Source organism: Phalacrocorax carbo, chromosome 8 (assembly GCF_963921805.1).
Source record: "Phalacrocorax carbo chromosome 8, bPhaCar2.1, whole genome shotgun sequence".
Classification (NCBI taxonomy): Eukaryota; Metazoa; Chordata; class Aves; order Suliformes; family Phalacrocoracidae; genus Phalacrocorax; species Phalacrocorax carbo.
The window spans coordinates 1,457,511-1,484,669 of record NC_087520.1 but is presented as its reverse complement, the minus strand read 5'-3'; the positions used below and the strand labels follow the sequence as shown (position 1 = coordinate 1,484,669).

General features: G+C 43.5%; 1 protein-coding gene across 6 annotated transcripts in view; it reads right to left on the bottom strand.

The window, feature by feature from the left end:
• Positions 1–1,063: 1,063 nt before the first annotated feature.
• NR3C1 (nuclear receptor subfamily 3 group C member 1) overlaps positions 1,064–27,159 on the bottom strand; it is a 71,453-nt gene continuing 45,357 nt past the window's right edge. For 5 of the 6 annotated variants that reach the window (XM_064458229.1, XM_064458233.1, XM_064458232.1 and 2 more), the window contains exons 4-9: positions 25,291–25,407; positions 20,234–20,512; positions 17,134–17,278; positions 8,401–8,531; positions 5,230–5,387; positions 1,064–4,266 (exon numbers count right to left, since the gene is read on the bottom strand). In XM_064458229.1, coding sequence (XP_064314299.1) covers positions 4,114–4,266; positions 5,230–5,387; positions 8,401–8,531; positions 17,134–17,278; positions 20,234–20,512; positions 25,291–25,407 — 983 coding nt within the window. In that variant the 3' untranslated portion in view covers positions 1,064–4,113. The remainder of the gene's footprint in view (positions 4,267–5,229; positions 5,388–8,400; positions 8,532–17,133; positions 17,279–20,233; positions 20,513–25,290; positions 25,408–27,159) is intronic. The other variant, XR_010374128.1, reaches the window with a different exon arrangement.

The window sequence follows — 27,159 nt, the reverse complement described above, 5'->3', positions numbered from 1 at the left end:
AACAGCAAATTTAAATGAAAAAATAAATGTTCAACAACTCCACACAAGCTTTTACAGTCCAACATTTCACTGAGTAGGTGAAAACTACAGACTTGTTACTACAGAATTATTCAGCATGAATAAAAAACTACAACTTTTATTTTTAAACAGGAGTCACTGGTTTAAATTTTTTTTTTTTATGCTGTTTAAAATTACTGTGATAAAAATAATGATTTTTTTTTTTTTTTTTAATAATGCCATACACCGGTATGATATAGGATTTGTCCCCAGTATATATCTTTCGTTTAATATACAAAATAGAATAATGACGCATTACTGACTCTATGCTGTTACGCGAGTTAGTTGGAGGTGGGGGATATTTTCATACACACAGCCTTTCATCCGAAAACGAGCGCCTCTTGCTCTCGTAGAGGCCCCAATTCTTTCCTGAAAATTTGGTTCCTATGCAACATCGACGGCTCAGCAACGCCTGGCTGCAGAGCGGACTAAGGATAGAGCTTAACGCCTATATAGTACAGAGAGTCTCTTAAAAATCTCGCTCTAAGTATGACCCTGAAGCCCGCCCTCGCTGAAGTTCGCCTACGGGCAAGAGGATTCATCCAGGCACTGCCCCGTTTTCTACCTTTTTCTTTTCTGTGAGAAATGGCGAGGTCCCATTTTCGGCGTCAGTCGGCACCTGCTCCCAGCCCCCTCGCGCCCTCTCCCCTCCCTGCCCGCTGCAAAGCCCCCGAGGACACCTCCGCTCCTGCCGCCGCCGCGGGGGGCGATGCCCCGGCGCTGCCCCTCGGTAAGGCCGCTCCCCGCGCGTCCTGAGCGGCCGGCGGCGGCCGTCCCTCGGTCGGATGCGTGCACTTTGTGATAAGGCACTGAAGAGACGAAGTCAGAATTCTCCCTGCTTTATCCAGAGTGCAGATACTACCCACTGCTACAAGGACTACGGATACACAGAACACGGACTTCTCACTGCTTACTAAAGCACTACAGATTTTTAATCGTGAAGTTCAAAAACTTAACAGCACGTACAGGACGATTGCTTTCTTCTAACATCACAGCTTCCTTATGGTTTGTTTTTTTTTTTCTCTTTTCTTTCCTTAAATCCATGGACTGAAAATGAATATACAGGCGTATAGACAAAAAGGGGGTAGAGAGCCTCTCTCCTCCTGGGTTCTCAGTTCTCTGCAGGTGATGATTTGTTCGCGGTCACCGAAGTTACTTTTCTGCCGGCAACGCAAGGTTTTGGATCTTTGCGCATGCGAAGGCGGAGGCGTTGGCGGACGTGCACGCTCACCCCCCCAGGCGCACGCACGCACACGCTCGCTCCTCCACGCAGGCGCTAACTGAGGTATCTGGGGGTGCGAGGGTTAAAAACGTTCTCTAAAGCAAGAGCGGTTTTCCTTGGAACTGAAGAGCCCACCTGAAAGCACACAGCGGGGAAACTCCTATCTGTATCTCGAACGGGTTGCGTGAATCTCGGCATCGAGTTGGGTCGAAAGTTAGAATCAAAATACTGAACTTTACCTTAGCTGCTACAAAACATACGTGTTCTTTACAGATCGTTCGAAGAGAAGAGAATGATTCCTTTTTTTTTTTTTTTTATTAAAGACGATGTTTTACGCCAAAGTACTGAATATAGTATCTGTCTTTAATAGCTATAACATTCAAAAAGAGAATTAAGAAAGGATGAAAATTTAGTTTCCCATTTCACTTGGAAACAAACTCTGGCTGACAATAGAAACGTACGAGCGTATTGTGAACAACCTATCGCTATATTTACATATTGCTGGTACCTGTATGCGTATTATTGCCAAATTTTTCGGTGCTGTTGCGGCGGCGTGCAGGCTGATTGCGACGCCGGCCCCGCGCGCTCGGAGGTGCAGGCGTGCTCGCGCGCACCCCTCCTCCCGGCTTAACCTTTTTTGCAGCGGAGGTCGGATTTAGCAACGAATCGTGAATGGTAACCAACCCTACAGATAGGAGTATTCCATCCCGGCGCCAACTCCAGTTTTAACACAGTGATTCGAGAAACGGAAAATCCCTAGAAATAGCCACTGAACACCGGTTGGTTTGTTTTGTTTTGTTTTTTTTTTTTTTTCCTTTCTAAACAGAGTACTTCTTTGGATGCTAAACGCCGATGCCTTCAGAACTGCCTCCAGACAAACCACAACTTGTACGGGTTACCATTCAGCATATTTGTGACCCCTACAAAAAATATAATTACATGTATCATGATAAAGCAATCTGTCATCTAAAAATCATCCTTATTATACACTATACAAGCTATTTTACAATCATTTAATAAATTGCTTTTAAAGCTGCAGTAGCCCTTCCCTTCTTTTCTCAGATGAGCGAATATACCGATTATACATATTTGAAACTATAACTAAATATAAAAATATATTAGGTTTTGTATTTCATCAGACGATCTTTCTCATTTCTATTACACAAATAACCTGGCCACTTTGAGTAAAAATCAAATTTTAGAGTGGCTTAGCAAATATTTCCATTTTGAGATACAGAAAATCGTTAAGGTGCGCGTAGAAAAGGCTACTACAGCTTCTAAACGTTTTAAAATACAGTTATCAATGGCCAACAAGGAGAAATTCACAAGACCTATGGTAATTTTATGGCACACTAGTAATTCGATATGAAGGGATGCAGCCTTACAAGGACAGAAAGTTCGACATACGACTCTAAGACCACGGAATCAGTAGCGGAGCTTTCCTGCTCTCAGGAAAGAGGATGAGCCAGTCAGTGGCAGGTGGAGATGTGAAAATGGGTCTCTAACCACACGAGTTGGGAGCCTGTATATCCAGAGTCACGGTCAGCCAGCGCAGCTGCTCTGCTTTACTGCCCGCGGGCCGGTAAACATCTCGCCGAAGAAAAGGTTTCTAGAATCGACACAAGAAAACAGAACAAAACCAAACCACTGGGCATAATTACACGCCTGCCTCTTAAGTCGATGGCATTTCCCCGTATATACTTGGATGATGATCGATTTAAAGTGTATAGAAAATGTGAGTTTCTCCACACAGAAGTAAACTTTTCTTAAGCTATGCATATTTTCCTGAAAATTTCCTGATGGGCAGTCAGGACTGATCTTCTTGGCATCAATGCAGCCCACGACTCTTGTAGTTATGGCTGTTGCATTATATGCAAAAAATCAGGCTTTTTTTTTTTTTTCAATATATAAAACAACCTGCTCGTTTACATCCAGTTAGGACTGGGTTAATTTGCTATGAATCTGCATATCCAACACTTTTGCGCGTATACCAAAAGTATTTGTTTCATTCGCGTCTATTTAAATTAGATTTGAGAGTGTTCTCCCACCCACCCTGGCCCTTAAAAAATGCCAAATTTTCACGGTCGCTTTGACAGTTGAAAGCTATTAGGTTAGAAAAGCCCAACCCATTTTCACATGAATATACTCAAGGATTAATGTCTAGAGGTCATTTAGGAAAGCTACGAGCTGCCCCACCTTAAAAAACCAGCTGTACAATAGGCATCTTGAAGTATTACAAAAAAATTATGTAAGAAAAAATGAACAAGCTTCGTTCACGGTATATAAAGGAAATTGCTAAAACCAGACAGTAATAGCTATAAAAGGCACAACTTCCCTTTTCTGATATACACTTGTAAACTTTCTTCAGGTTACATGCATAAACCAAAAATGCTACCTTAACTTTAAAAAAAAAAAAAAATAATTCCAAAACACTTTACTAAAATAAGGAAAAAAAAAAAAAAAAAGCCTAGAAAATTGTCTCCAGCCAACTGCAGAAATTAATTAGCAGAATGTTTGTAACACAGCCTCAGATCTTGTCACCGGTGGTTTTGATGCTTCCATGGATGTTGCACAAGGGGAGACACGTAATTTCTGACAAATAAGGTTTACTTTCCTTTTCTTTCTCCCCAGCTTTTTACCAAATGTGAGAAATTACGCTGCTTCTATAGCCTAAATCTTGGCCCTCTGTAAACCACATGTAGTGCATAATTACAAAAGAAACACCGCTGCAAGGACAAAATTAACAAGTCTGGTAGGTTTTTTTCTTTACAAAAAAAAAAAAAAAAAGCTATCATTTGACGTTTTCTTAAGGCAACCCTTTTGTGTTAAGGCAGTCACTTTTGATGAAATAAGAGCTTCTTGATATTTCCATTTGAGTATTTTGGCATCTGATTGCTGATGATTTCTGCCAACATATCTGGGAACTCAATACTCGTGGATTTATCCAAAAATGTCTGGAAGCAAAAGCTCAGAAGATTTTCAACCACCTACAAGCGACAAAGCCAAGGATTACTTTCACACGAAGACATACAGAAGGAACTCTTCACCTCCATCCTTCCCCCCCGCCACCCCGCCGCGGCGCGGGCCGGCGCTGGCGTGCCGGCTACCCTGAGCAGCCCCCCGCCCCGGGCAGCAACGCCCGCCAGGCAGGGCAGACCTCCGCCGTTGTCCTCGTTCCGCGGGTCGCTCTCGGACACGGCATTCGAACACAAAACAAGCGAACACGTCGCGCGAGGTCTTCATAAATACGGAAGAGGGTTTCTATCAATTCCCGTTCTAGCACATAAACAGCACCCCTATGGATAAGCTTAATAAGACCGTTCCAGGTGCTGGGTGCACTAACTAGAAACGAAGAGCAACGCTGAGGTCTCAAAGTTTCCCTTTCCTCACCCAGCTTCGACATGGCTTGGACTGCTTTGTACTATGTGCACAATTTAGAGTATGTACCCGAAACGGAGACGGCCTGAATTCTGAAATTCCTTGCAAAATTAGACCACTACTAATACTAAAATTAGCACCGATACGTTATTTTAACGCAATTTCAAACAATTGCATAGATTCTTGAACAGTTTGACTCTGAGGTAACACTGTTTTTAAACTTCACATCTCTGCTACTACTGCAAAATCTTTTACAATTTCCGAGTTACCCCACTTCAAAGGAACGCCATTTTTGAAAACAAAAGAGACTGAAAGTTATATTAATTATATTAATTATAAAATTAATTGCTGCAGAGTCCACTGCAAAAGTAGTCTGAAGGCACCATGCTCACCTCTTTCAGCCGGCCTTTAGTTAGACAGTAGGGGAGCACGACCGACCGACTGCCACTGCCCCACCAAACCCACCCCCCCCCCGGATTTCTCTGTTTAACTCAAAAACAAGAAGAGACATTACTGTCGTATCACCCAACTTATTCATCTGGCATGTCTACAGCATTCGTTTAAGAACTTACATCATGCATAGAGTCCAACAGTTTAGTCAGTTGATAAAATCGCTGCCAGTTCTGGCTTGAGTTCCCTTCTCTTTTCACTATGGCCTTTCCCAGCTCTTTAACGTACGTCATACGGATTTCTTCAAACAAAGATTGACTCTTCAGGCCTTCCTTCGGAACTGTAACATTGACACGAACCTTTAAGACATTATACATCTATGAATTGCATCATTATTTAAGTTCTCTTACCTTAGTTGCACAAAAATGACCGAAAGAAAAAGGACTTGGACTTAATGAAATGACAGCTGAGAGACAAGGGAAGAGAGCGGTGACTGAGAGAGTCGACTCGTGGAACACGTACCATAGGACTGCTGGCAGAATAAAAATAAAAAACCCCAGGGGTAACCCAACAAGAAGTAGAGGGGAGGGAACCGGGCCATGGAGGCAACAGCACTAAGCCCTGGAATTGCCTTGATGAAGAACCACCAGGGCTGAAGCTCCCGTGATCTGAGTGTCTGGGGAGATCGTGACACTGGAAAGACTCCATAAAAATTCTGTGTGCTGAGGGAAGAGCGAGGGCAGGGTCACAGGATGGCTTGGCTCAGAAGGGACCTCGAAAGATCATCTAGTTCCAACCCTCCTGACATGGATCAGATAACATGTCCAGGCAAAGGCAGTACCAGAGAGACTGGACAACAAACTGCCCAAGCGGGGGAGGACTCGGGTCTCGGGCAGAGCTTCTTGGAACAGGGACGGGACGTCGAGATAGCACCGGCCGGACAAGAGGTTGTGGGTTAGAAACCCAAGGTGTGGGGACCAAGGCCTGCATTCAGATTCAAATCCATGTTAAGCCCCTCTGCCTCCGTTCTCCTACTGGGACGGTCCTTCTAAGGCCAAGGACTAGTAAACAAATCAGGGCAAATCAAGCATATGGACTCCAGTGGTCCTTCAGATGCTGGATTTGAAGCCTTTGATTACTTTGGTGAAGTGAATGGAAAGAGCTGAAGAGAGAGAAGAGAGGGAGCTGAAACAAAGCCGACTGGAAGGAAGAGAGGAGGCAAGAGACCACTAAATCACACTCCCTTCCTAAAAAATCCAACCCTCTCTACGCTGTCAGCATCCGGGAGATGTCGGAGTGAAGTATCTTGTCTGCCTTGTCTACACAGCAGATGACAACATGTCAACTGTTGCTTCAATAACTTAAATGGAAAAGGTCTGTCAGCTACGTCTATGTGTGAGATACATGTCTAGACCTGCGTGGGATTCCTGTCTTACTCCTCCTCCTCTTCTCTTGGAAAACTTACACAGAACCACAATAAACATAAATTAAAATTGTGAAGTCACGTATTTAAAAAGCTATACAGATTTCAGCTATTCAATTTTCAGAAGTTCCACAACGTACCACTTACACAATGTACGTACTCAAAAACAAACATGAAAATATATTGTCTTTCACTGTAAACGTAACAAAGAGGCCTTCTGCTGGTTAACGCCCGTGCTTGCCATACTTCGCTCGTGAATGGGCTTAATTCTACGAGTGTTGCCTCTTCACTGTTTCTGCCATGGAAATTCCTTTAAGGAAATTTCCAATTCCTGTAAGGAAAGTTGGCCTACACCACATCCAACACACTTGAGGAATTTTCGGGAGAGATTTCAGAAACTGCTTTAAATCTGCAGTTTCAGGGAAGTTTCAAGTTCCTACAGAGCCCACGGCAGCGCGGAGCCGAAAGTTTCCTCTGAAAAGAGCCCTTGTCCCAGTTCTGGGCTTGGCAGGCGAGGCTGCGCTGCGCCTGCCAGGCCGCCGAGGTGATGGGCCAGCGGAGCCGGGAGGAGCTGGCCGCGGCCGCGTACCGCATCCCGCACCCATCACCCGGGGCTTCGCAGCACGTACAGCGCTGGCTTACGCGATCCTTCTGCCTTCGCCTGGGAAAAGCCCGAAGCTGCCGAGTTCTCGTTTGTTTATAGGAATTGATGTTATTATCCGCTGGAAATATTACAGATAAGGAATGTTTGAGCCCTCGGTGTAATGAACTGTTTAAACTTTTAAAAATATTTACTTTTAATCATGTAGAAGTACTACGCTGAAAAAAATCATTACTTGCTTTCCCGCTCTTACTGATCTGTACTGGCATACCTGTCGCTGCACTAAACCAAAAATAATCTTCTCTCAGGCAGAAGCGGCCAAGGCTCCAGGACAGGCACGGTCGCTGCCTCAGGCGCAGCTTTCCCGGTCCTGCGGGACGGTGGGTATCGGCGTGGGATGGGATTTCCCCAGGACAGACAGGCTTTAACTGCTCAGACAGACTGCGCGGTGCAAGGCAAGGTGCCCAGCTCCCACCTACTCACAGCGCGCACACACGGGCTCTTTACTACTGAGAGCCCCGCGACTGCAGCGGAGCCAGGGTCACAGCGCGAGGAGAAAAACGTCAGGAGGTACCGACGAGTATGAATAAAGGGTAAAAATAACACTGGAGAAGTTATTTGCGTAGCGTCTCAGTGCATTTCTCTATATTCTAAAACGACTATTTTAACGCTGTACTTTGACCTTTCATGCAGGGCAGGCAACAGAATTTTACTGATCTGTGACTTGTTTTAACTACAGCGTATCCTGTCAAAACACAAAAAACACCATCTTATGATACGCGTCGTAAATCCACCATATACTTTTCACATGCAAATGCAAAACGCTGTAGCTGTATTTAACAATGTTAAGAACTTCTGGGGGAGTTTGTTAACTTTTCGGGGGGGGAAACTGCTTCACTGGATCAGAACTTCCTCACAGGTGGTGGGTGGGTTTTGTTTGTTTGTTTGTTTTTAAGTATTTCATGGCCATGAAGCCAAAGCTTTGCCCATTTCTTTGGGTCCTGAACTACTCAGCCAGTTTGTGATGTATTTCTGAAGAATTTTAAACGGCAATCCCGAGTTAGGCCTCTCTGCTGGAGTTGCAAAGTTCTGAACAGAGTCTGTATCCTAGCACGAATGTCTTGTACCTGCTAAAAGCAGAACTTCCTTCGCCAACCTTGTATAGTCAGGTGCCAAGTAGAATAATTTGACTTTTATTGCAAAAAAAGAGGACCCTATAGGAAATCCTTCATCAGATACCCAACACAATTTTAAACTACAGATGCAGGCTCATAATACTGGCAAGTTAAACTTACGTTCTTCACACAGGTATTTGAACTGTTCACCTACTTGTAGAGAGGAGAAGCAACGTTTTCATGCAGAGATACTCTTCATACGAGACTTGCAGCCGTTCTAGCTCTCGGGCAATCATAAGCATATGCTTGCATTGTTCGTACATACAGGGTAGATTCATTCTCTGCCTGAGAAATAAAAGTATAAAAATTAGTTAAATGTCTAGCTATCTAAAAATTGTACATCTGAGTTTTTCCACCCTTCATTCAAGAGCAGCAAGGGTTGTAGAGGCGGATGGCAAGCTAGTAGTTGATATATCTCACAGCAAAACAACCTTTGGCTTTCTCCAGTGAACCCGTTCAGGGCGATTGCCTTGGTCACCTCAAACACACGCTGGCCTGGAACCGCAGCACGAGGGACGCCTGGCATACGAATCCCAGGGTTATAAAGGAAGCCTCTCTCTACCAAGGACCCATCAGTAAGCTCTGTTATCACTTACTCAATATTATCATCTAAACAAAGACACAGACAAAATTGAATTCCAGTCTAAGTTAAGAGTAAGATTTGCTTATGAAACGGCACCGACTCCTCCAAAGCTGCTATCGTTTTTCAGTTCTCCCTTTCTTAGCCCTGCAAGAGAATTACATCATGTACCTTCACAAGCATCACAAGAAACCCTAAGTGAAAACAAGAAGAAACACGCACCTTTCTCAAGGTGCAAAAACCTAAGAATGACAGGAATTCACATGGGTTTTGAAAGCCAAAAAGAACTACGAGCTATTGAAACTGTATTAAACCCAAACCAAGCACAAGCCTAAAACCCCATCACATCCCGCTGCACGTTGCTGGGCGCTTCCTTCGGAGAGTAACGGGGCCGCGTGCGGCACTGCCTTGCACGCAAACGGTATCTACAGCTCCATGCACGGCGTACGTGAACCTGTAAACACTGGCGTTACTGTTAGACCCCAACAATCAAGGAGCAACAGCGAGCACAGAGAGCGCACACAAGATAAGCTGCACGAGGTAGGAATAAGAGTAAGACGTTCAGTTGTAGGACGTTCCTCAGGGCACTTGGCACAAAGCCGCTGTTTGGCCGTTTGGCAAATTTTCTCGTAACCCCTCTGGGTTGTATCAAAGGGCATCTTACATATTTCAAATTGAGTAATTTAAACACATTCGGTGACAGGGCTCAGCAGTTCTCCTTGTGTAAAACTATTACCATTTCTGGGCAGAAGGTTAAAATAAACATTATGAAATGGGTCAGCCTGTCATTTATTTCTATCTGCTGTAAATGCAATCATCACCCAAAGTCTGAGAATCTATATGAAGACATGCAGATTTTTGGTAATACCAAGGCTATGCAAACTGCAGCCCTCAAAAAAAGCGAGTAGGACACAGCCCCCCGTCCCTTCGGAGAAGCCTTGAGTGCACAGATGAGCTCTGCACTATGCCCTGGAGGGCAGCGGATCCAGGCTGTGTCAGAACAAGAGGGAAGCTGATTCACTGGATAGTCCTTCGTGCCGGCGAAGGGTCTGGGAAGAGGTCCCAGACATTCCCCTCGCAGATCTCCTGGCCAGAGTGCATCGGATGATCTCAGCTGCCACAGAGCTCCGCACGGAGGGAGGCTGTCCGAGGATCTGCGTCGAGTCACGGACCAAACACCCAGCGAAGAGCAGGGGCTTCGGGGCCCTCTTCTTGCTCCCTGCTCGGTTTCACTGGTACCCGTCCCTACAGAGGGCATTTAGCAACTTTGTGAAGTAATTTACCCACACACAAACCAGATATAATACTTGAACTAGGTACTATACTTAGCTGATTAAAATAGATATTACATTTAGCGATGACGTCGCATGTCATTTCTTCTCAGCGGAAACCATCTACCGAACCATACTGACTTGGTGGGGTCTGCAGGTAGAGCTCTGGCGACAACCAGGGCTGGTAACCCAGGGCGAGCTGGGAGGTCTGGCAGTTGCCGGCGCCCCACAACAGCTCAGGAGCCGCCGACGCAGGAGGCAGAGCCGGTGCTGAGGCCCGCGGAGCACCAGGGAGCTCCCGGTGACACAGGGCGGATCGCAGCACTTCAGTGCCTTTGCAGTTATTGCCATTCAGACAAACTGAGGCTTCAGCAGCCGACTAACAGCATTTCGTCGCTTTTGGAGTGACCCTGCATTAGTGACTGTAAATCTAGTCCGATTTGCATCGTGTTCTTGATCGGTAAGTATCTGACATTCCTCTGCTTTTGTAACCAGCTACCTCAGAAACGAACGCCCGAGCTGGGCATTAGCTGTAAGTTTTAGCTCAGTGGAAGCCCATGTAATGTACACGGGATGCACATACGCATTCCGTGGGGGATGCGTGTTGATGATAAAAGCATGTGTTGATTTTCACCACTGCTGTGAGTCATGCAGTTCAGCTAAGTCTATAAAAGAATAACAATCCGTAAACAATATGCTGGTATTCTGAAAACCAGATGATACTCCACAGAATTAGTTACAAAAGAATGTTTGGAAAAAATTCAGAGAATAAGAGAACTGATAAAGTATCGCTTATAAAACTGTAATTACTTGTTATTTTCTTTCTACTCCACCACCACCAATACGGATATTCAGCACAGTATATAATATTGTAAGGACGAGTCAGACCAAGGGGTTGACCGCAAATCTAAGAGGAGCAAAGAGGGAAGATGATGAGCCTGCAGACAGAGTCGAAACCCTAAGACACAGGGCTTCCAAGAACTTCTTCCTACAGCTCGGCAGTAATTAAACGGCGTTCGCTACTTGACAAACGCAACTGTTGCTCACTGTAGTTCCATGGACACTGTGACACAAAGAGAGGCCCAGAGCTGATACAGGAATAGCCCCAGCTCCAACAAAAGCATGTTTTTAATCACAAATTGTGGAAACAGTTATACGATACTACAAAATCACAGGTTGTATAAACCTCCAAACACTAAATGATGGTCTAAAGCCTGAGATTTATTAAGCTGCCAAACTTTTCAAGAACTTGAACTGAATTTTGTGTGTGCGTATATATATTAAAAATACATATATTATATTATAAAATTGCCAGCCGATATAGACATACCTCCATAAAAAAACCCACCATTTTTCTTGTTTTGAAATGCAAGCTGTTGAGCTTACTGGACAGTCACACACTAATCCATTGAAATCTATTATTTCTATCCAGAAATGTAATAAAGAAAAATAAATATACAGTTATTGTAAGGCTTTAGAAAATATTTAAAATACATTTTTGCCCCTCCCTTGATGAAGGGCCGAATAAGCCTCCGGTCTCCGCCCCTACCCGCTTGGACACTGAAATCCCTCGGTGGCTGCTCTGTCGCTTTTCCCTGCAGAGGCTTAGCTGGGGAAGGACCCAGAGGACTGAGGGGTGCCTGTGCAATTCGGTGGCACCTCTTCTACTGCCTGAAGTGGAAACGGGAGCGGGCAGCAGTGAACACCCAACGGATTGTCGACCGAAAGGGAGCTCTAAACGCTTCCCGTTTTCCTGCCTGGGTTTACCAGCGCCAGCTCTTCAGGTCTGGAGCCCTCGAGGCCGCCGCCTCCGCGCAGGCTCGGGCAGGACCCGGCCGAGGGAGCACCGCCGACCTCACCCCCTCTTCGGCGCGCGCCCGCAGCAGGCGGCCTGGGCCGCCGCGCCGCCAGCTACCGCGAGTGAGCTGGCGAGAGGGACGGGGGGGAGAAGGGCTTTCCCTTCGAGAGCTGGATCAACCGCAACGGCCAGGAGTTCAGAAACAAGGGAAGCAGGAGGAATGGCGAGGTGACCTGTGCTCTTGCAGAGGTGAGAGCTGCCTCCGCAGAAGCTCATCTTGCCCTCTTTCTGGTTTTGTAGACAAACAAATGAAAAGCTGTACGCATGCAGCAGAAGCGTGTGAAGGGAGGACAATGCTACGTGCACCTACGGCGAGCCTTTCTGCGCTCAGCAAGTGCTATGGGAAATACATGTACTTTCATATCTCGGCAACCTTATAATCCGCCCGACCCAACCCTGTCAGACGTATTAACTCAGGATATCCAATATGTGAATAAATATGATTCAATATATGGGATGATTTGCTTTTTGGTTTTGGTTTTTTCCCCCCTAAACAAACGATAGGAGCAGAGACATGGAAAAAAAGGAACATTCTGTAACTACTCAGTTTTTAGGAGAAGACTGGTCAAGTGACTGGGTTGCCAGCTTAAGTCTTAAGAGGAACAGAGTTTAATTCTCTTTCCCACCACAGACTGCGTCGATGTTACTCGGAAAATTAATTCAATTAGGGAGGAATCTACAATGGTACTAATGAATGGTGGCATTCAGCACTACCACAGCTACAGCTACCTGAGCACTAAGCAAAACAAACCCAGTGACTTCTGGGAAGCTTTTTGTGCATTCATGGTAAGGTATTTGTAAATGCTAAGGATCTATTAGCTGAAAATGCAGCATGACGGACCTCTTAACGGGTTAGACAGGTTCTTTATGTGCAGCCCAGCTACACACAATTGCCTGAAAAGCGCCGAAGTGAGCTAGTGGATCTTGCTACTCCGTACCTAAGTAAGTAGTAACTACACAGGAACAATACTGGCCAGGGTTGGTGCGAGGATAAATGCATGAAAGACTGATGCTGCTCAGATGCGTGAGCAGATATATGAAACTATAAGAAAGTCTTATTATCCCCATAAAGAAAGCAATCTCAAAAAAATATTTTGCAGTTATGTCCATTTAAATCACCAAGGCTTGGAGAACCCTTCAAAGACAAGAGTTCTCTTCCTGAAGCTGAAGACACTGAATTGTACCAAATAAGAGGACAAGTCTTTAAAGCTGAGAAACAGAATAAAATAAATGGTTCCTAGAAACCCGTATAAAACCCAAAGAAAATTAAAATAGAAGTGATTGCACTTATCTGCAACCATACAACCGACACAGCGGAAGGCGCTGGATGCTGCTGTTATGTATTATTCCCCCTGCCCCCATTAACATTAGCTGTGCAGCCTTAGCTCTCAGCAGCAGATAGAAAGTACTTGTGACTCCGCTGCAGCCACAACGCAGTAACTCATCCTGCAAGCGCGTTCCTGGATACCTCACCCGTGTTATGCTGCTGCCGGCTGCGCGCAAGGGTGGCACAAAGGAAGCGCTCCGAGACCCGCTCTAGTTTATTGCTGTAACGAAGATGCAAAGGAACATAAAGAAATAACGTGATTAGAAGATGCTCGTCTGTTCCGTTTCCTGACTTACATTTTACGTAACAGCACCTACACTTTTCTTGTGACCCTTCTGAGGGTCAATTGTTTATAAGTAAAATTAAAGGAAGTTTTGGGGTGAAACGTAGGCTAAAATATTTTAATTGAGATACTAATTGAGATTTGACTATGTGTAATTCCATCTACTCAGTGAGACGTTTACCACTCAGAGCATAACGCGATAGACGCAATTTCGTTTGATGTGTAAACTCAAATTATGCAACAGAATTGAAAACCCATCCACGTGAATATTTGCCACTATTTTGTAAGGCTGAAAGGACACAAGTCTGCAAGAGGGGCTCATGTGAGGCTTGGAAGTTTTTGCCAACTCCTCAACTTGTTTATACTTCCATTTAAGAAAAACAAGTACCTCATCAATCTGAAGGCTGAGGCTTGAAGAGACAGAAGACCTCCTGGAATTATTGTGCTCTAAGGCAGCGTGAGTAAAGACATATAATTTTGTTCTAGTCCTCCACTGAAATAATGCTTTGAAACCGCAATTAACAGATAGGAAGGCATGACAAATTCTTAGGTACAAATGAAAAAAGTTCATAGACAGAACAGACCTGTAGAGATGCCATTTGCAGATCTCCAAAATTACAAGTCTGAACAGCTTACACCTCTACCCGCACGCAGAAATCTGAAACTGCTGATGAGGAAACCAAAAATCTGATGCACGCGGCTTCGCGTACCTGTCAAAATGACCATGATCCTAGAATCCAGACAATAAAAAAATGAAGGTTCTGATTCTGTTACACACACAACACCTATGCGAAACTGTATCTAGTGGAATCGAGCTTCAAAATTTATGAGGAAAAAATCACTTTTTCCTATTATTCCAGAGAATTCACTGTAATGTGATTAAATACTACAACTGCTTTCAGCCTTATCAAACAATGGTGGTGGTTTGACTTTTAGGTGATGCTACTTCACCTCTTTATTTTATAGCAGTTAACGGGTTTTAATGGATAACCGAATTTGAGATAAGCATCAGGTAACCTGTTACTCTCCTCAGACCTGTTTCTAGCATGCCTAAACCATCGAGCAGGAGCTTTAGGGGTGGTGGGTGGGGAGGAGCCGTTTGGGCGAAAGCTCTCTAAGGCGCGTATCAAAGTAGCACCGAATAACCCCCAGCGTGGTCTCCAGGGGCCATCGCGTTCGGCAGTACTACCTTCCGAGCGATGTGTGAAGCAGGGGGAGCGGACACACCTGGCCATTAAACCCCAGGCGCCTTTTTGCCTGATGCCCGCGACGTCTCTCCCCACGTTTCCCCACCCGCAAGGCTTCCCCAGCGGCTCTGCCCCTCCGGCTCTCCCTGCGGTACTGCGCCTCAGCAGCTTCTCGCAGCTCACGCAGCGGTTTCACCTGTTACTCAGTATTTGTCATGTTTAACCCAGAGGTGGCCGTATTTTATTGATGAACGGCACATAAAAAGTTACAGCCAGGGCGGGTTTTATGGAGCACCTGTCGCACACTGGAGAAGAAACTGCAGTTCTCTCAGTCTATGTATTTTATTGAAAACGTCATTTTGATAAACAAGTTATGTACCAAAACTGTAACTAGAATGAATTTTAAAAATTAATATTTCGTATAATAAGATTATCCTTGCAGGTTTTTTTTTTTTTTTAGGAGGACTGACACATACTTAGCTGTAAAGCTCTGTGGTTTAGACCCGTTGAAAGCACAGCAGGAGATCTCCGACTTAAAGCAAATTAGATGTTATTATGCATTTTAGTGACAATATCAATTATTTCAATTCCACCACATGGAAACCGTTATACTCCAGAGACATATTCCAAGAACTTTAACAAACAGATGGACCCTCACCTGTCATCTGCTCCTCACCTTTTTTTGAAAAATATTTGTTTTACAGAAATGATTACAGTTTATAAAAGCCTGGAAAAATATTTAAATTGAAAAAAATAAAGTGAATAAATAATCATGAAGAAGCAGCAGTCTCACGAGTCAATGGCTAACCTTACAGAAAATGTAACAATTACGATTATTTTTTTGTTTAAACTGAGAAAAGATGTGGGAGATTCGATTCTCAAGTGCAATAGGAACAAAAATATTAAGACTACTGTCTCAAAACATGCCAAAGGGATTAGCATTGCCTCCATTTTAAAGACGGGAAAACAGAGTAGTGAATAATAAACCCTGTCACATGCATCACTTTTCAAATTATTGTCAGTGAAATTGTGATGCTAAAACAGTTCTGCGAGTGCACGTGTCACAGGCACTGCGCAATTGCATTTATTAGTTTTAGCCCCCACAAACGGGCTACGCCATTTCATGAAAAAAGAAACAGCAAATCCGTAACGAGAGCATCAAATTAACTGGAGTCTGCAATGGGTAAACTGGATTCTGAACGGCTCTGGCCAGCAACCTCGAAGATCTACATCCAGAGAGTATTTTCAGCAACTAATTCAGGATACAGACAAAATGCCTCGACAGGCTTCATAGATATTGCCAGCAACGCTGGAGCCGCAAGACTGACAGGTCGCTCCAAAGGTCTGTTACAGGCTACGCCGACACTCCCTCACCTGCTCGAAGAAACCGCTTTTTGAAACACGAGCGGAAGGAGAGACCGGCTGAAATGGCTTCCGAGAAAAAGGCAGGAGGGCTGACAGTCTCGGGCTGATTCCCGAATCCATCCCTACAGGAGAGGGTTTAGCTGGAGCGCTTGCTCTCCGGACTGGGCGCAGAACGGCCTAACCTGAGCTGCTACTGGTCGGGTCAGGTACAGCCCTGATGCGCTACTACGCCTCTGAAATAGTACATGGAACGGAATATAACTGCGCGTCTGTCTGCGCAAAATGTTCATACCCGCTGAGGCTCAAATCGAGCCTTCTGCCCGTCACCTCCACAACCCCGAACCCCACCTTCCCCTGCCCTGCAACGCGGAATTACTGCACACCACGGATTTGAAAAATACAAGGGAACCGGTGCAAGAAAAAACATGTCCAAATAGTCTAGCAAATTCAGCTTGTCTTGAAAATTGGTAACAAAGTTCAACAACAAAAAAAAGTCAGTCAGACAAGTTTTTCCGTTTGTGATCTTGTCTTTTTAGCCAGAGTTTAATCAGGCTCAAATATAAATGTTTAACTGATCAAGAACTCTGTGGAACTGGTAGGATCACACTATCACTTTTATACAATAAACATACAGAACATCATGCAATTTGCCAAACTTCTCCCTCCACCCCAGATATATTTTTAGCTTCAACTGCGTTGGCTCTGATAAAACAAATTATTATAACGAATGGTGCAGGAATAGCCAAGATATGGAACATTTTAGTACAAACACCTCCCACAAAAACGTCTTGGTATAAATACACTTAACATCTAAAATACCTTTCTTCCGTATGACTTATTTAAAAGCTCCAAGCAATCTACTGAAAGAAAAACAAGTTGTAAACGACAGCCTGATTTGTGGCCTCTGCAAGGATTTGCTACGCGGTGATTCCCCTCTCAAGTGCCAAAGCCAGGAAGCGTGCGTGGAGCCCCGCAGCACCCTGAGAAACCTGGAAAATTCCTCCCGCCTTACTTACTGGTTAACAATCAGATCTGGTGCAAAGCACAGGAGATTTCCATTTGATTGTTTGTATGACCTCCATCCTAAAGCAAACGCCATCAGGAACATCCACGAGTACTGCAGAAGGGTCATTTGGTCATCCAGATGTAGATTTCGGAATCCTGGAAAAACAAGAAGAGGTGTGGCAGCATTGCTGGCAAATACAGAAGAACCCGTAGCAGCGAAAAGGACCGCCTCATCATCAGTACAGCTTCCGCACTGCAGGGTAGGTCACCACTTTTAAAAGCATATTTGGTAATGATTTCTGTAACTGTGATTACTGTACCTGAAATAACAACAAAATTTCCTGCCATATTATAGTCATCTGATTCAGTCAAGTATTTCTGTATTTTAATTAGATTTTTGGCAGAAGAAAAAAAAACCAAATTAGAACAACAAGATGTTTCTTATAAGAAAGTTCTTGTTGAATGAAAAAAATGCACTTTAAAAGGGGTGCAAAATTTCAACACCATTTTCCAGCAACTAAGGTTACATTCAGATACTTAGTATTCCGCTAAGGAATCCGTTGCCTATTCAAAATTTTGCATATGTAGAAATTAAGTGTTCTTAACCGCAGGACTCAAATTACGTCTTCTGGACAATACGACTACGTACGAGACTTGAGTGGTTTGAACAGAAGGCTTCAGTACAACTCAGCCTCGAGCTGCCTTGAATTCAAAACCCTCGACCATAGAAACCATACGGAACACAGAAAAACAGGCCAAAGAGAGCAACAGGAAGAGTGACTTGAACTCTGCATTATCCATTATATTTACATATGTACATTTTTAAAAGAAACCCTCGGCACCCCTTCTACAGAAGCGCACGCACACCGCCAGCCCTGGGCTCCGCCAACCGCCGCGAGAGTTACTTTGTGGATGGCCGGAGCACCAGGTGGGCAATTCTCGATAGGTACTACAGGTATAAAATGGGATGTCATATTAAAAAAGAAAATCAGAATGTATCTGGGTGCTTATCTGATTAGAAAAGACAATTATATTTCATATACACTCTAATTCATTCGGCTATCTTCCAAAAATAACAGTATCTTTGACTTTTTGAGAGAGCAGTCCACTAGACCAGAAATGGTTTAGCATCAAATTTTGTTCTTATTCAACAACAATCATTCACGGAACTTACAAAATAAATATTGCATTAGTTACCATTATTAACTGCTTCTAACCTTGTAAGAATACGTAGCATGAACAGAGCCAATTAAACACTGAGAAGTGTGTAAAATCTGAAAATCAGTCCCTTAAATGGTCTTATATTAATCTTATATTAATGCCTACATATTGTAGGCAGCTTTTCATTTGCAACATGAGTTCCTATCAGATCCTGCCTACATTTAGCAACAAAGTATTTTGCCACATTGAATCATTATTAAAGTCTGAATTTGAGTTAATTTTATTTGATTTTATTAATCACCTGACATCTAAAGGGCCCACAGCAATGCTGCTTCCTGAAGACGTGATGTGTAAATAGATAGCGTTGAGTAGGTTAATACGGAACAAAGCTTGGTATGTCTAACAACCTCAGGAAAAGCTTCTGGCCTTGGTGACGGCAGTAACTACCATTTACTACCTCTAAAATACAAGCCAAGTGTTTCAAAGTTATTTCAAACTTACTGGGTCAAATCTTGAAATCTTTGCTCAAACCCTCCACAGGAAAAGGCTATTTTGAAATCCCAGCTAAAGGGTTTAGCAACCAACGCTGGCTTACTCCTAGCATGTCTGACGGCGTACAACCATAGCAGCGTATAAAAATTAAATGCTCATGAAGATCAACCTCGGCAACCAAAAAAAGGGAATATAAAAAAAAATAATAGCTCCTAATAATATAATTATTAAATAGAAGATTGACAATGTCATTAAAAGCATATGTTCGAACCTGAAGGGTTTGTCTAATTAGGGAAACTGTTCAGAAGAGATTACGAACACAGAACTGTTTTATAAAAACGGTAGCTAAATTTGTATTTGCGAATACCAGATGGTCTCCTAAAGGCTTGCCCCAGAAGAAAGCGTGCGCGTGTGAATGTTTCCTAACGCAGACCGTAGCTAATTCAGCGTGATTCCCCGTGCAGAAAAACCCGGGGACACACACAAAGCTCTCCTGGCGTCTCTGCTGGACGTATAGATTTAAATTTACCAGCCTCTCTTTCCTACTGTTAATTCGTTTCCCCTGCCTCGAAAGACACACCATTATGACTCATAAATTTCATTATCAGACCTTTTTGGTTTTTAGCAGACCTGCTACGTGATGTTGTTCTTGGGCAACACACGCACTACGGCGGTGGTTTTGCTAGGGTTTTTGAGAACAGGTAGCTAACGGCACTAAGCAGAAGTGAAAGGGAGGAAAACGCTAGTCTTTGTTCTGTCAGGAATAAATAGATCCTCAGCTTTCCTTTCGGCCCCAGCCCCTCCCAAAGACATACTACGGGGTGCAACGCGTTATGTCCGAGGCTGAGATTTGACACCGCTTCTTCTGAAGGCGACTGCTAACCAGAATAGCAGCAAACCTTCCGCATTCCCCCGGTGACAGTCAGTTTAGTCGTGTAGCTGGACAGAAAATGAACATCTCGACTTCCATTATGGGACTGCGCGTCCAAGTGCCCATTCCCAGTCAAGAAAAAACTACAGATCTGGTGTGGGGCTGTAAAAAAAAGAACCACCCCTGAATGCAGGCCCAGACGAGCCAGTACAACAGCGGCACTCTATGAAAGTCAAGAGAACCTCATTGCTAAAAATATTCAATAAATCATTATCTAAGAGGTGAAGCTAGAGCTAATAAAAATAGTTCTCTGTATTACTTTTAGAAACAAATCTCTATTTTAATATGAATTTTAACACTCAATGGTCAAAGCGTTCAAGTAAAATGACGTAACTTGTCACCCTCGTAAATGAATTTTTGCACCTGTGTTTTTTCTGCTCTTCCACTCCAGATATATTTGAGACACGAATTAGCTCAGATATTACTACAACTCTATCCGTGCAGGCTTTGAAGGATACCAAGTACAAAGACAGATTTTAAGTACAATAAATAGACTGCACTGGGTAATGAATGCGTTTGCGTATTACCTGGTATTGCCTTTGCCCACTTCACTGCAGCTATTACTTGCCGCCCTCCCAGCATGTTGAGAGTTGACAGTATCCTCCAGCTGGAGTCCGGCAGCGAGCTGTCGTAGCCCGAGTACATCACCTCTGGCTCAATCACTTCCAGCAGGGAAACCAGGGTCGGGGTCAGCTGCGGCAGGGACGCAGGAACGATGCTCTTGTTTCCAGGCGTTTCTGAAACATCCCGCGGTCCTGCCACGTTCGTCTGCTGAACTCCTTTTATCTTCTTCTTTGTTTTTCGAGCTAGGAAAGTTTTGGTAAGTCACAGGTTAGATAATGGAAAGTGACCACACAGCAATAAAACCGTGACGGAGGAAATGCTGCTTCCGTTTTCCTGCACTTGCAGATCAGGCAGTCGAAAATTTACAGCATTTTTTCTTAAATCTGTAAATAATTTCACTTCACTTCTAATTAAGCTTCTTATGAAAGCAAGTTTACTTTACGTTTTAATGAAAGTCACATTTATGTTAGTGTTTCAAAACGTTAAGTAACATCTGCAGGTGGTACACATCCGAGGCCTGAGCCTACAATTTGTGTTACACGCAGAGTTTCACTGAAACGTCGTGTGACGGCACCACACCTGTTTGGGTATATTTGCAGGACTGTGCACTTTATAAGTTCCTTAAATTATTAAGTATAGAAACCATACAGAAGAAAGGAAAAAATATATTTAATGGGTAAGAAGTTACTCAATCTCTCGAGCCAGGGAAAACATTTTTTTGCAAATGCTGGGCAGGAGGAGATTTTTCTCTTGCCAACTCCCTCGCATATAAATCATTGCTGCGTAACTAAACCATAAAACTCATTTGCCAAATAAATAAAACATCATACAGAGATGTTAACTGTAAACTACAAGAAGTTGGAGCAACAATTTTATTAACGTATTGTCAATAATGGAGTCTCCCGCTTGGCTTTCGGCTCTCCTGGGATGCGGTCTGCTATGCTGAACGCACCAACCGAGACCAAACGGAAACCCAGTTCTTCTCCTGTGTCTCCATTAATTAATTGATTTCTGTTCTGGAACTTCTGAGGTAAATCAGTAGCACATAAAAAGCATCGTGTAACGTGGCTTCACATTCAGAGTTTCTACTGACCTATTCAGCATCTGTAATTGTCAGAAACGCACCGACTCTGTAGCTTAACAACACATAAAACCCCCCCCGACCGCGTGTCTCCCACTGGCTAGGACAGAGGCGTCACAAACTAACTGCTAAAGATAAGAAATTCTCTATGGACCTTGTATAAACTGCATTTTCCCAAAGGCTCACCCACTGGCCACTTCTGCCAAGACTGTTATGGGGGAATAGCGACAGTTATTTCCTTGGAGCAAAGAGCTTCTTGCTATTCGCATCTAAATTTTTAAATGGCTGCTCCAAAATCCTTTCAACATTCTGGCATTTTTTGCCCCGTTACCCTTGTTCTCAAAACCAAACAAACTGCTTTGACTTAAATTTACACGCAGATGCCTTCAGCTTAATGCAGACACCTGGTATGGAGTATTTCCAGCCCAGAAAGTCTGGTAAAATTACAATCAAAAGAAATCTATCTGATAAGTCGAAGTATTATGCAAGAATTTTTATTAGGCTATGCTACTAGACCCGAGTTAGATACATAGTTGTAACTCACAAAAAAAAGGAGGTTGAGATACTGTATGTCTTTACAATTTATTTTCAAATATAAAAATACCACAAATCTAAAACCAGCACCTTCGGGCAAATTACAGAAGATACACTCAGCATGGAAAGAAAAGCATCCAAGATTTTCTGTTAAAAACAAACACTCCTGTCCCCCCCCAACCCCAAACCCCTGCAGTTTGGCATCCAGCGAGGTTGTACAGGCTTCCTACTTTATTGCAGACATTTCCTGCCCACTGGGCAGATGGCCTGCGCACGTGAACCACGCAGGCAGATCACCGTCCCGGGAGGTGACGAAACGTTCCCACCACCACCAGGCTGAAGACCAAATGTTGCCAGAGAGACACGGAGACCATGCCCCTCACTTGTAAAATGGGATTTATAATGACAAAAGCCACTGCAGTCACCGAGCAGGGCAACAAATACTAGAAAGAGATCCTTCAAAAAATTTGAAAGAAACTCAAAACGAAGACGACAGAACAAACCCATAAATTGCCAACAGTTTAACTATAAAAGGCAGCCTGAAAGGCCAAAAAAATTATGAGATGGCGTTTACCGGCCAACCTAACAATAAATCCTCTTTTCAAACACATCAGAAAGAGAAAGGGTGCCAAAGAACGCCCTGGGTCAACTATCGATACAAGCGGAAATGAGAACGCAAAGAAATAAAGGCTATAGTGCAAAATATCATTGTCCTACTGTATAAATCTCTGGTAGCTGCAGCTTGGTAGTTGTATGCTTTTCCAGTCCCCTACACCCAAAAAAGCATGCAACAGAAACAAGACAGTTCCAGAAAGGGGTGATAAGTAGGGCCAAAGGTATGACTGATGATAAACCAGGCTGTAAGAGAAAATTATCAAGTGATATGTTTCTAGAGTACAAGAAGCCACTTTTGTCTCAGCACAGGAGCAAGTAAGAATTCAAATACAGCATGGCAGATGTTATTTATTTTAAATAAGTCAGTCTTCTACCCATTTCCTACAGTGAAATTCACTGTAGGCACCAGAAGCCTAGGCATGTTCAAAATGTGACTGGACAGATTCATGGAAGAAGCCTACCAGCAAGTCAGGCTAAGTGAGAGGGGCCTTCAGCCTGACGCGCTAGGATATGCTCATCTCTTGCTATTCGTTAACTGGTTTGCTTGTAACCAGTATTTATGCGCTGAGGATACACCTGATGGATTGTCAAAAAGAAATTACTGTCTAAAAAGCGTGCAAATTTAATTATCTTTTAAACAACAGTAATTCCTGAATTGTGACCCTAACAGAGCCAAGATAAAAGGAATTCTTTTTCAGTCCGTTCTGCACTTCATGCTGCCTTCCAGTTTTCTTTTCTAAGAGTTCTTCCATATAACCAATTCACCATCTGTTCAGGTCTGTCTGATAAATCACCAAGTTCATGGCTGGTTTTTGCTGTTTCACACTACCTTGGGTTCCTCCATTTTCGCGTTGCTGAGTTTCTGTATCTCTTTTCCCCCTCCGTCATAAAAGCTCCCCCCCTCCCCTTCCCAACAACATTATATAACAATATCCATCCTCCAAAAAGTCACTATTCTCGAGGATTTTCTGTGCCAAAATGCAGGCAAACTGTAGTTGGAAGGGCTCCAAACTACACGCGGAAAAGCGGCAAGTATCAGACGTCACTCAGTTTTAATTTTCTTTGGTGCAGTACGGCAACACAAATAACATGTCCTGGAGCCTGACACGGCTATATCGGTGTCTACTAAAAAGAGCTCACATATATGGATGCAGGAATGGAAAGGCATTCTGTTAGAGTAACCTACATGACAATGTGCTTTACTCATAGAGATATGAACATGATATATGCATTTTGAAAACCACTGCGGAGAGGAAAAAATAGAAACATGTCTTAAACCGAAATGTATTCTTTTCCACCTCAAAATGAAAATTGTGGTTTTTCACATCATTCTGGACTTTGTTTAGGCTTTACTGTTACCTCTGCTTGCCACTGGCCGCACCTGCCCCAGCAGGGCATCGCATCTTTCTGCCTTGGACACCAAGAATAGGTAAGCGGGCTGCCCTGCTGTCACCTCTGAAGTGCAAGGTTCAGCCCGCCGGGAGTGTCCGACAAGCTAAATCTAGCTCCCGGGAGACACTCATGGACTTTACATCGACAACCTCACTACTTCAAGGATTTATTTTAGAACCCACTCTTGGGTAGATTTTGGCTGCTAAGAGAGGTAACTCGCGCCCTGCACACCGACGGCAGAGGCACCTCGACACACCGGCCACCGACCTCCCTCCCTCCTCCCCGCAGACCTCGACCATGAAGTACGGGATGTACTTGTAAGCACGTCACAGGAGGGGAAGCACTTCAGACCGTTGGGTTTTTTCCCTTTGCTCTGAAGGAAGGGGCAGGTAAAGCCACCTTCAGGGCAGGAAAACTGGAGATCTGCACTCCCGAGAGAGGTTGGAAGCAGAAGAGGAAGAAAGGACGCGCTAACGTAGGCTCCAACATGAGTATCATCTATCTCTCTAATATAATTCAGCACTTACGTTCTACCAAAGGATATTTTCACTGACTGAAATAAAACTCTGTTTATGTCTGTATCTGACAAATACATTTTTGACATTTTTATTTTATCTGACAATTTTGATTATACAAGTATCACCATCATAACTATGCTAGTAAGTACTGTATTAATCTCTACAGCACAAGGAAAAAATATCAAGCATAAAACGTAGCTGGCACTAATAAAAATGTTTTATGCCCTTTTACAACTGCTGCTAAATCTCTAGCTGATGCGGTCTTGTTTCTCATAAGCCATCCAGGACTTAGCGGAGAATAAACATGTACTGGTACATTTAAATTTATTTATTTAACCTATCTCTTCTAGAGAAATTCTGACAGACATTTAAGAATGTTCACAGCATGAAGAAAATTAATTTCCTTTTCTTCAGTTTGAAGAGACAAGCTCCACTCCAACTTTAGATCTGTTTCTCTGGGCTTTCCCTCTCGTCTGTGGTTTCAGTGCCGGGTGACTCTCCTGAGTAAGGATGGGCAGGCGTCACACTTCCCTGCAAGAGCTCTCCTAGAGTTCTGCTGCTTCAGATTCAGTGAGAAAGCAACAAGATATATGTGCTGACAGGAATAAAAAATAACCGTTTTGCCTGTATGACTCACTTCTGCTGAACATACCCAGAGGCAGAGCAACTGAGTACGGATGGGAAAGTGTAGGAGAAATTCTAGCACACACACAAGAAAACCTTGCTTTTCATTAAAACGCTCATACAGGCCATAAAATGCAATACTTACTTTTAACACACTAAAGTGCTGCTCAGATAATTGCTTTAGCTTCATAAGCAGCATCACCTTTATTGTCTAGACTCAAAAATAAAGAAGGAATTTGAGCATTTTAAAAATTACCTTCGAGGTTCATGCCAGCTTGAAGACATTTCCGGTAGCGGCACGCCGGACAGTTTTTCCTCCGAATTTTGTCAATAATGCAATCGTTCCTCCCAGCGCACAGATAGTTGTGCTGCCCTGTGTTCACAAAGACAAAAAACCAGCCGTAAGCCCTACAATTTGAGTAGCAGGTGAAGTTATTCATTCTTTCAGTAACGGTAGGGATCTGAGCACGGTCTCATACCTTCACTTGCTGTACTTCATTTCTTGTAAAAATAAGTTCAATACCCACATGATTTCATATATCTATACACCGAACAGGTTTCTCGTATTTAGACACCAAAGTCAATAAATTTAGGAAGAAACCCTATTTTCTATTTGGTACCATCAGCCAAATTCTATTTTTAAAACTATTTTTCCTCAGATCTATCTTCTATAGCATGTCTCCAATTTCCCTAAATAGTTTCGCCAGAGATGTAAATACCATTCATAAACACGCTTTGGAAGCATTCACGTCAACATTCCTACAGATACACAGACACAGCTGTCACCATTTTGGAAGCCGTGAAACCTCCTCTTGTTTACCTTCGAGTCTGAACTGCACAAACGAAGCGCTCTGACATTTTTATGGATTCACAGATTCCAAAACTGGCCCTAGAAGCATGGCAGTCTCAGCTACGTGAATGAAAATAATGGTATTTCTTAACCGTTAAGAGCAGAATGACAGAAGACTAGTACCTATTCTTAATTATTTGAATGATATGAATAAATGTCTCACGGTAACTTCAGAGAAAGGGAAATCCTTCTCTCAGATAGGGATCAAAACCCAGATGTTTCTTTAGTTGGAAGAAAGCTCTACCTAATCTTTTACGCTGTATTTCAAAGTCCTGATAGTATAGTAGTCAGAGAAATGAACATATTTTCCAAATACTGAGTTATTAACAACAGAGCCTAAGAGTCTTCTCACAGGAAAAGAGCACGGTTAAGGAATTTGTCTCAAGTCAGCTGTGAAAATTACGGGTAAGCAGAGTCTATTACTACGGCTTTAGTCAACCTCCTCCAGCAGAGTGTTTCACGTGCCTCGATACTCCAAAGGAAGCCCTGAACATTTTTCTGAATGAAACCCCCTTTCTTTTGCGTTTGAAGAAGAGGAAGCCTTGCTGACCCTTGTGTCATCTTTGTGTTTAAGATAGCTTAGAAAATAAATCCACGATTCTGTTTACCATTAGCCCGCTAATACGTACAGGACAAACACAAATGCACACACAAGAAATACAAGCTGATAAACTGTTGGCATCATTGTAGCAGACAGAGACTATCATTTCGTGTCTCACAGATGAGACCACGGCTTCACGCTGTCAATACCAATGCTTCAGGTGTAGATTTTCCCTGAGCCGTTCCTTTTTTCCCCCCCCCTAACAAAAAGCATCTCTGTGAAAGTAGTTTGATTTCCTGTATTTACTGCTTGCCTATACTAGCTTTTTTTAGGTGAAAGCCACCCTATTTCTTTGTATCACGTTATATTAAAGCCTTCTTCTTGCATGAACATTTTGTGGAAAAACGAAGGGAAGCTGATGCGACCTTCCGCTTCGCGTCGTCCGACTGCTGCCCACGGGACGTGCCGGTTGCACAAAGGAACGCATTTCAAAAACAAGACATCTACTTCACAAACTAAACACTGGTGAAAACTGGTAGTGAGCAAATGGAGATACTTTGAAGGGAATTTACAGCAGATAGGAGCATTTTACAGAGAGGCCAGGCACTCTTCAACATTGCAGCACCTGCAGCACAAGGCAGCGCCTGGGGCTCTGAAGCACTACGAGACCGAAAGTGTCTTTGCTCCTTTGGGCACACCGGCGTATAAAAAGGCTAGAAATTACAGACAAAGGA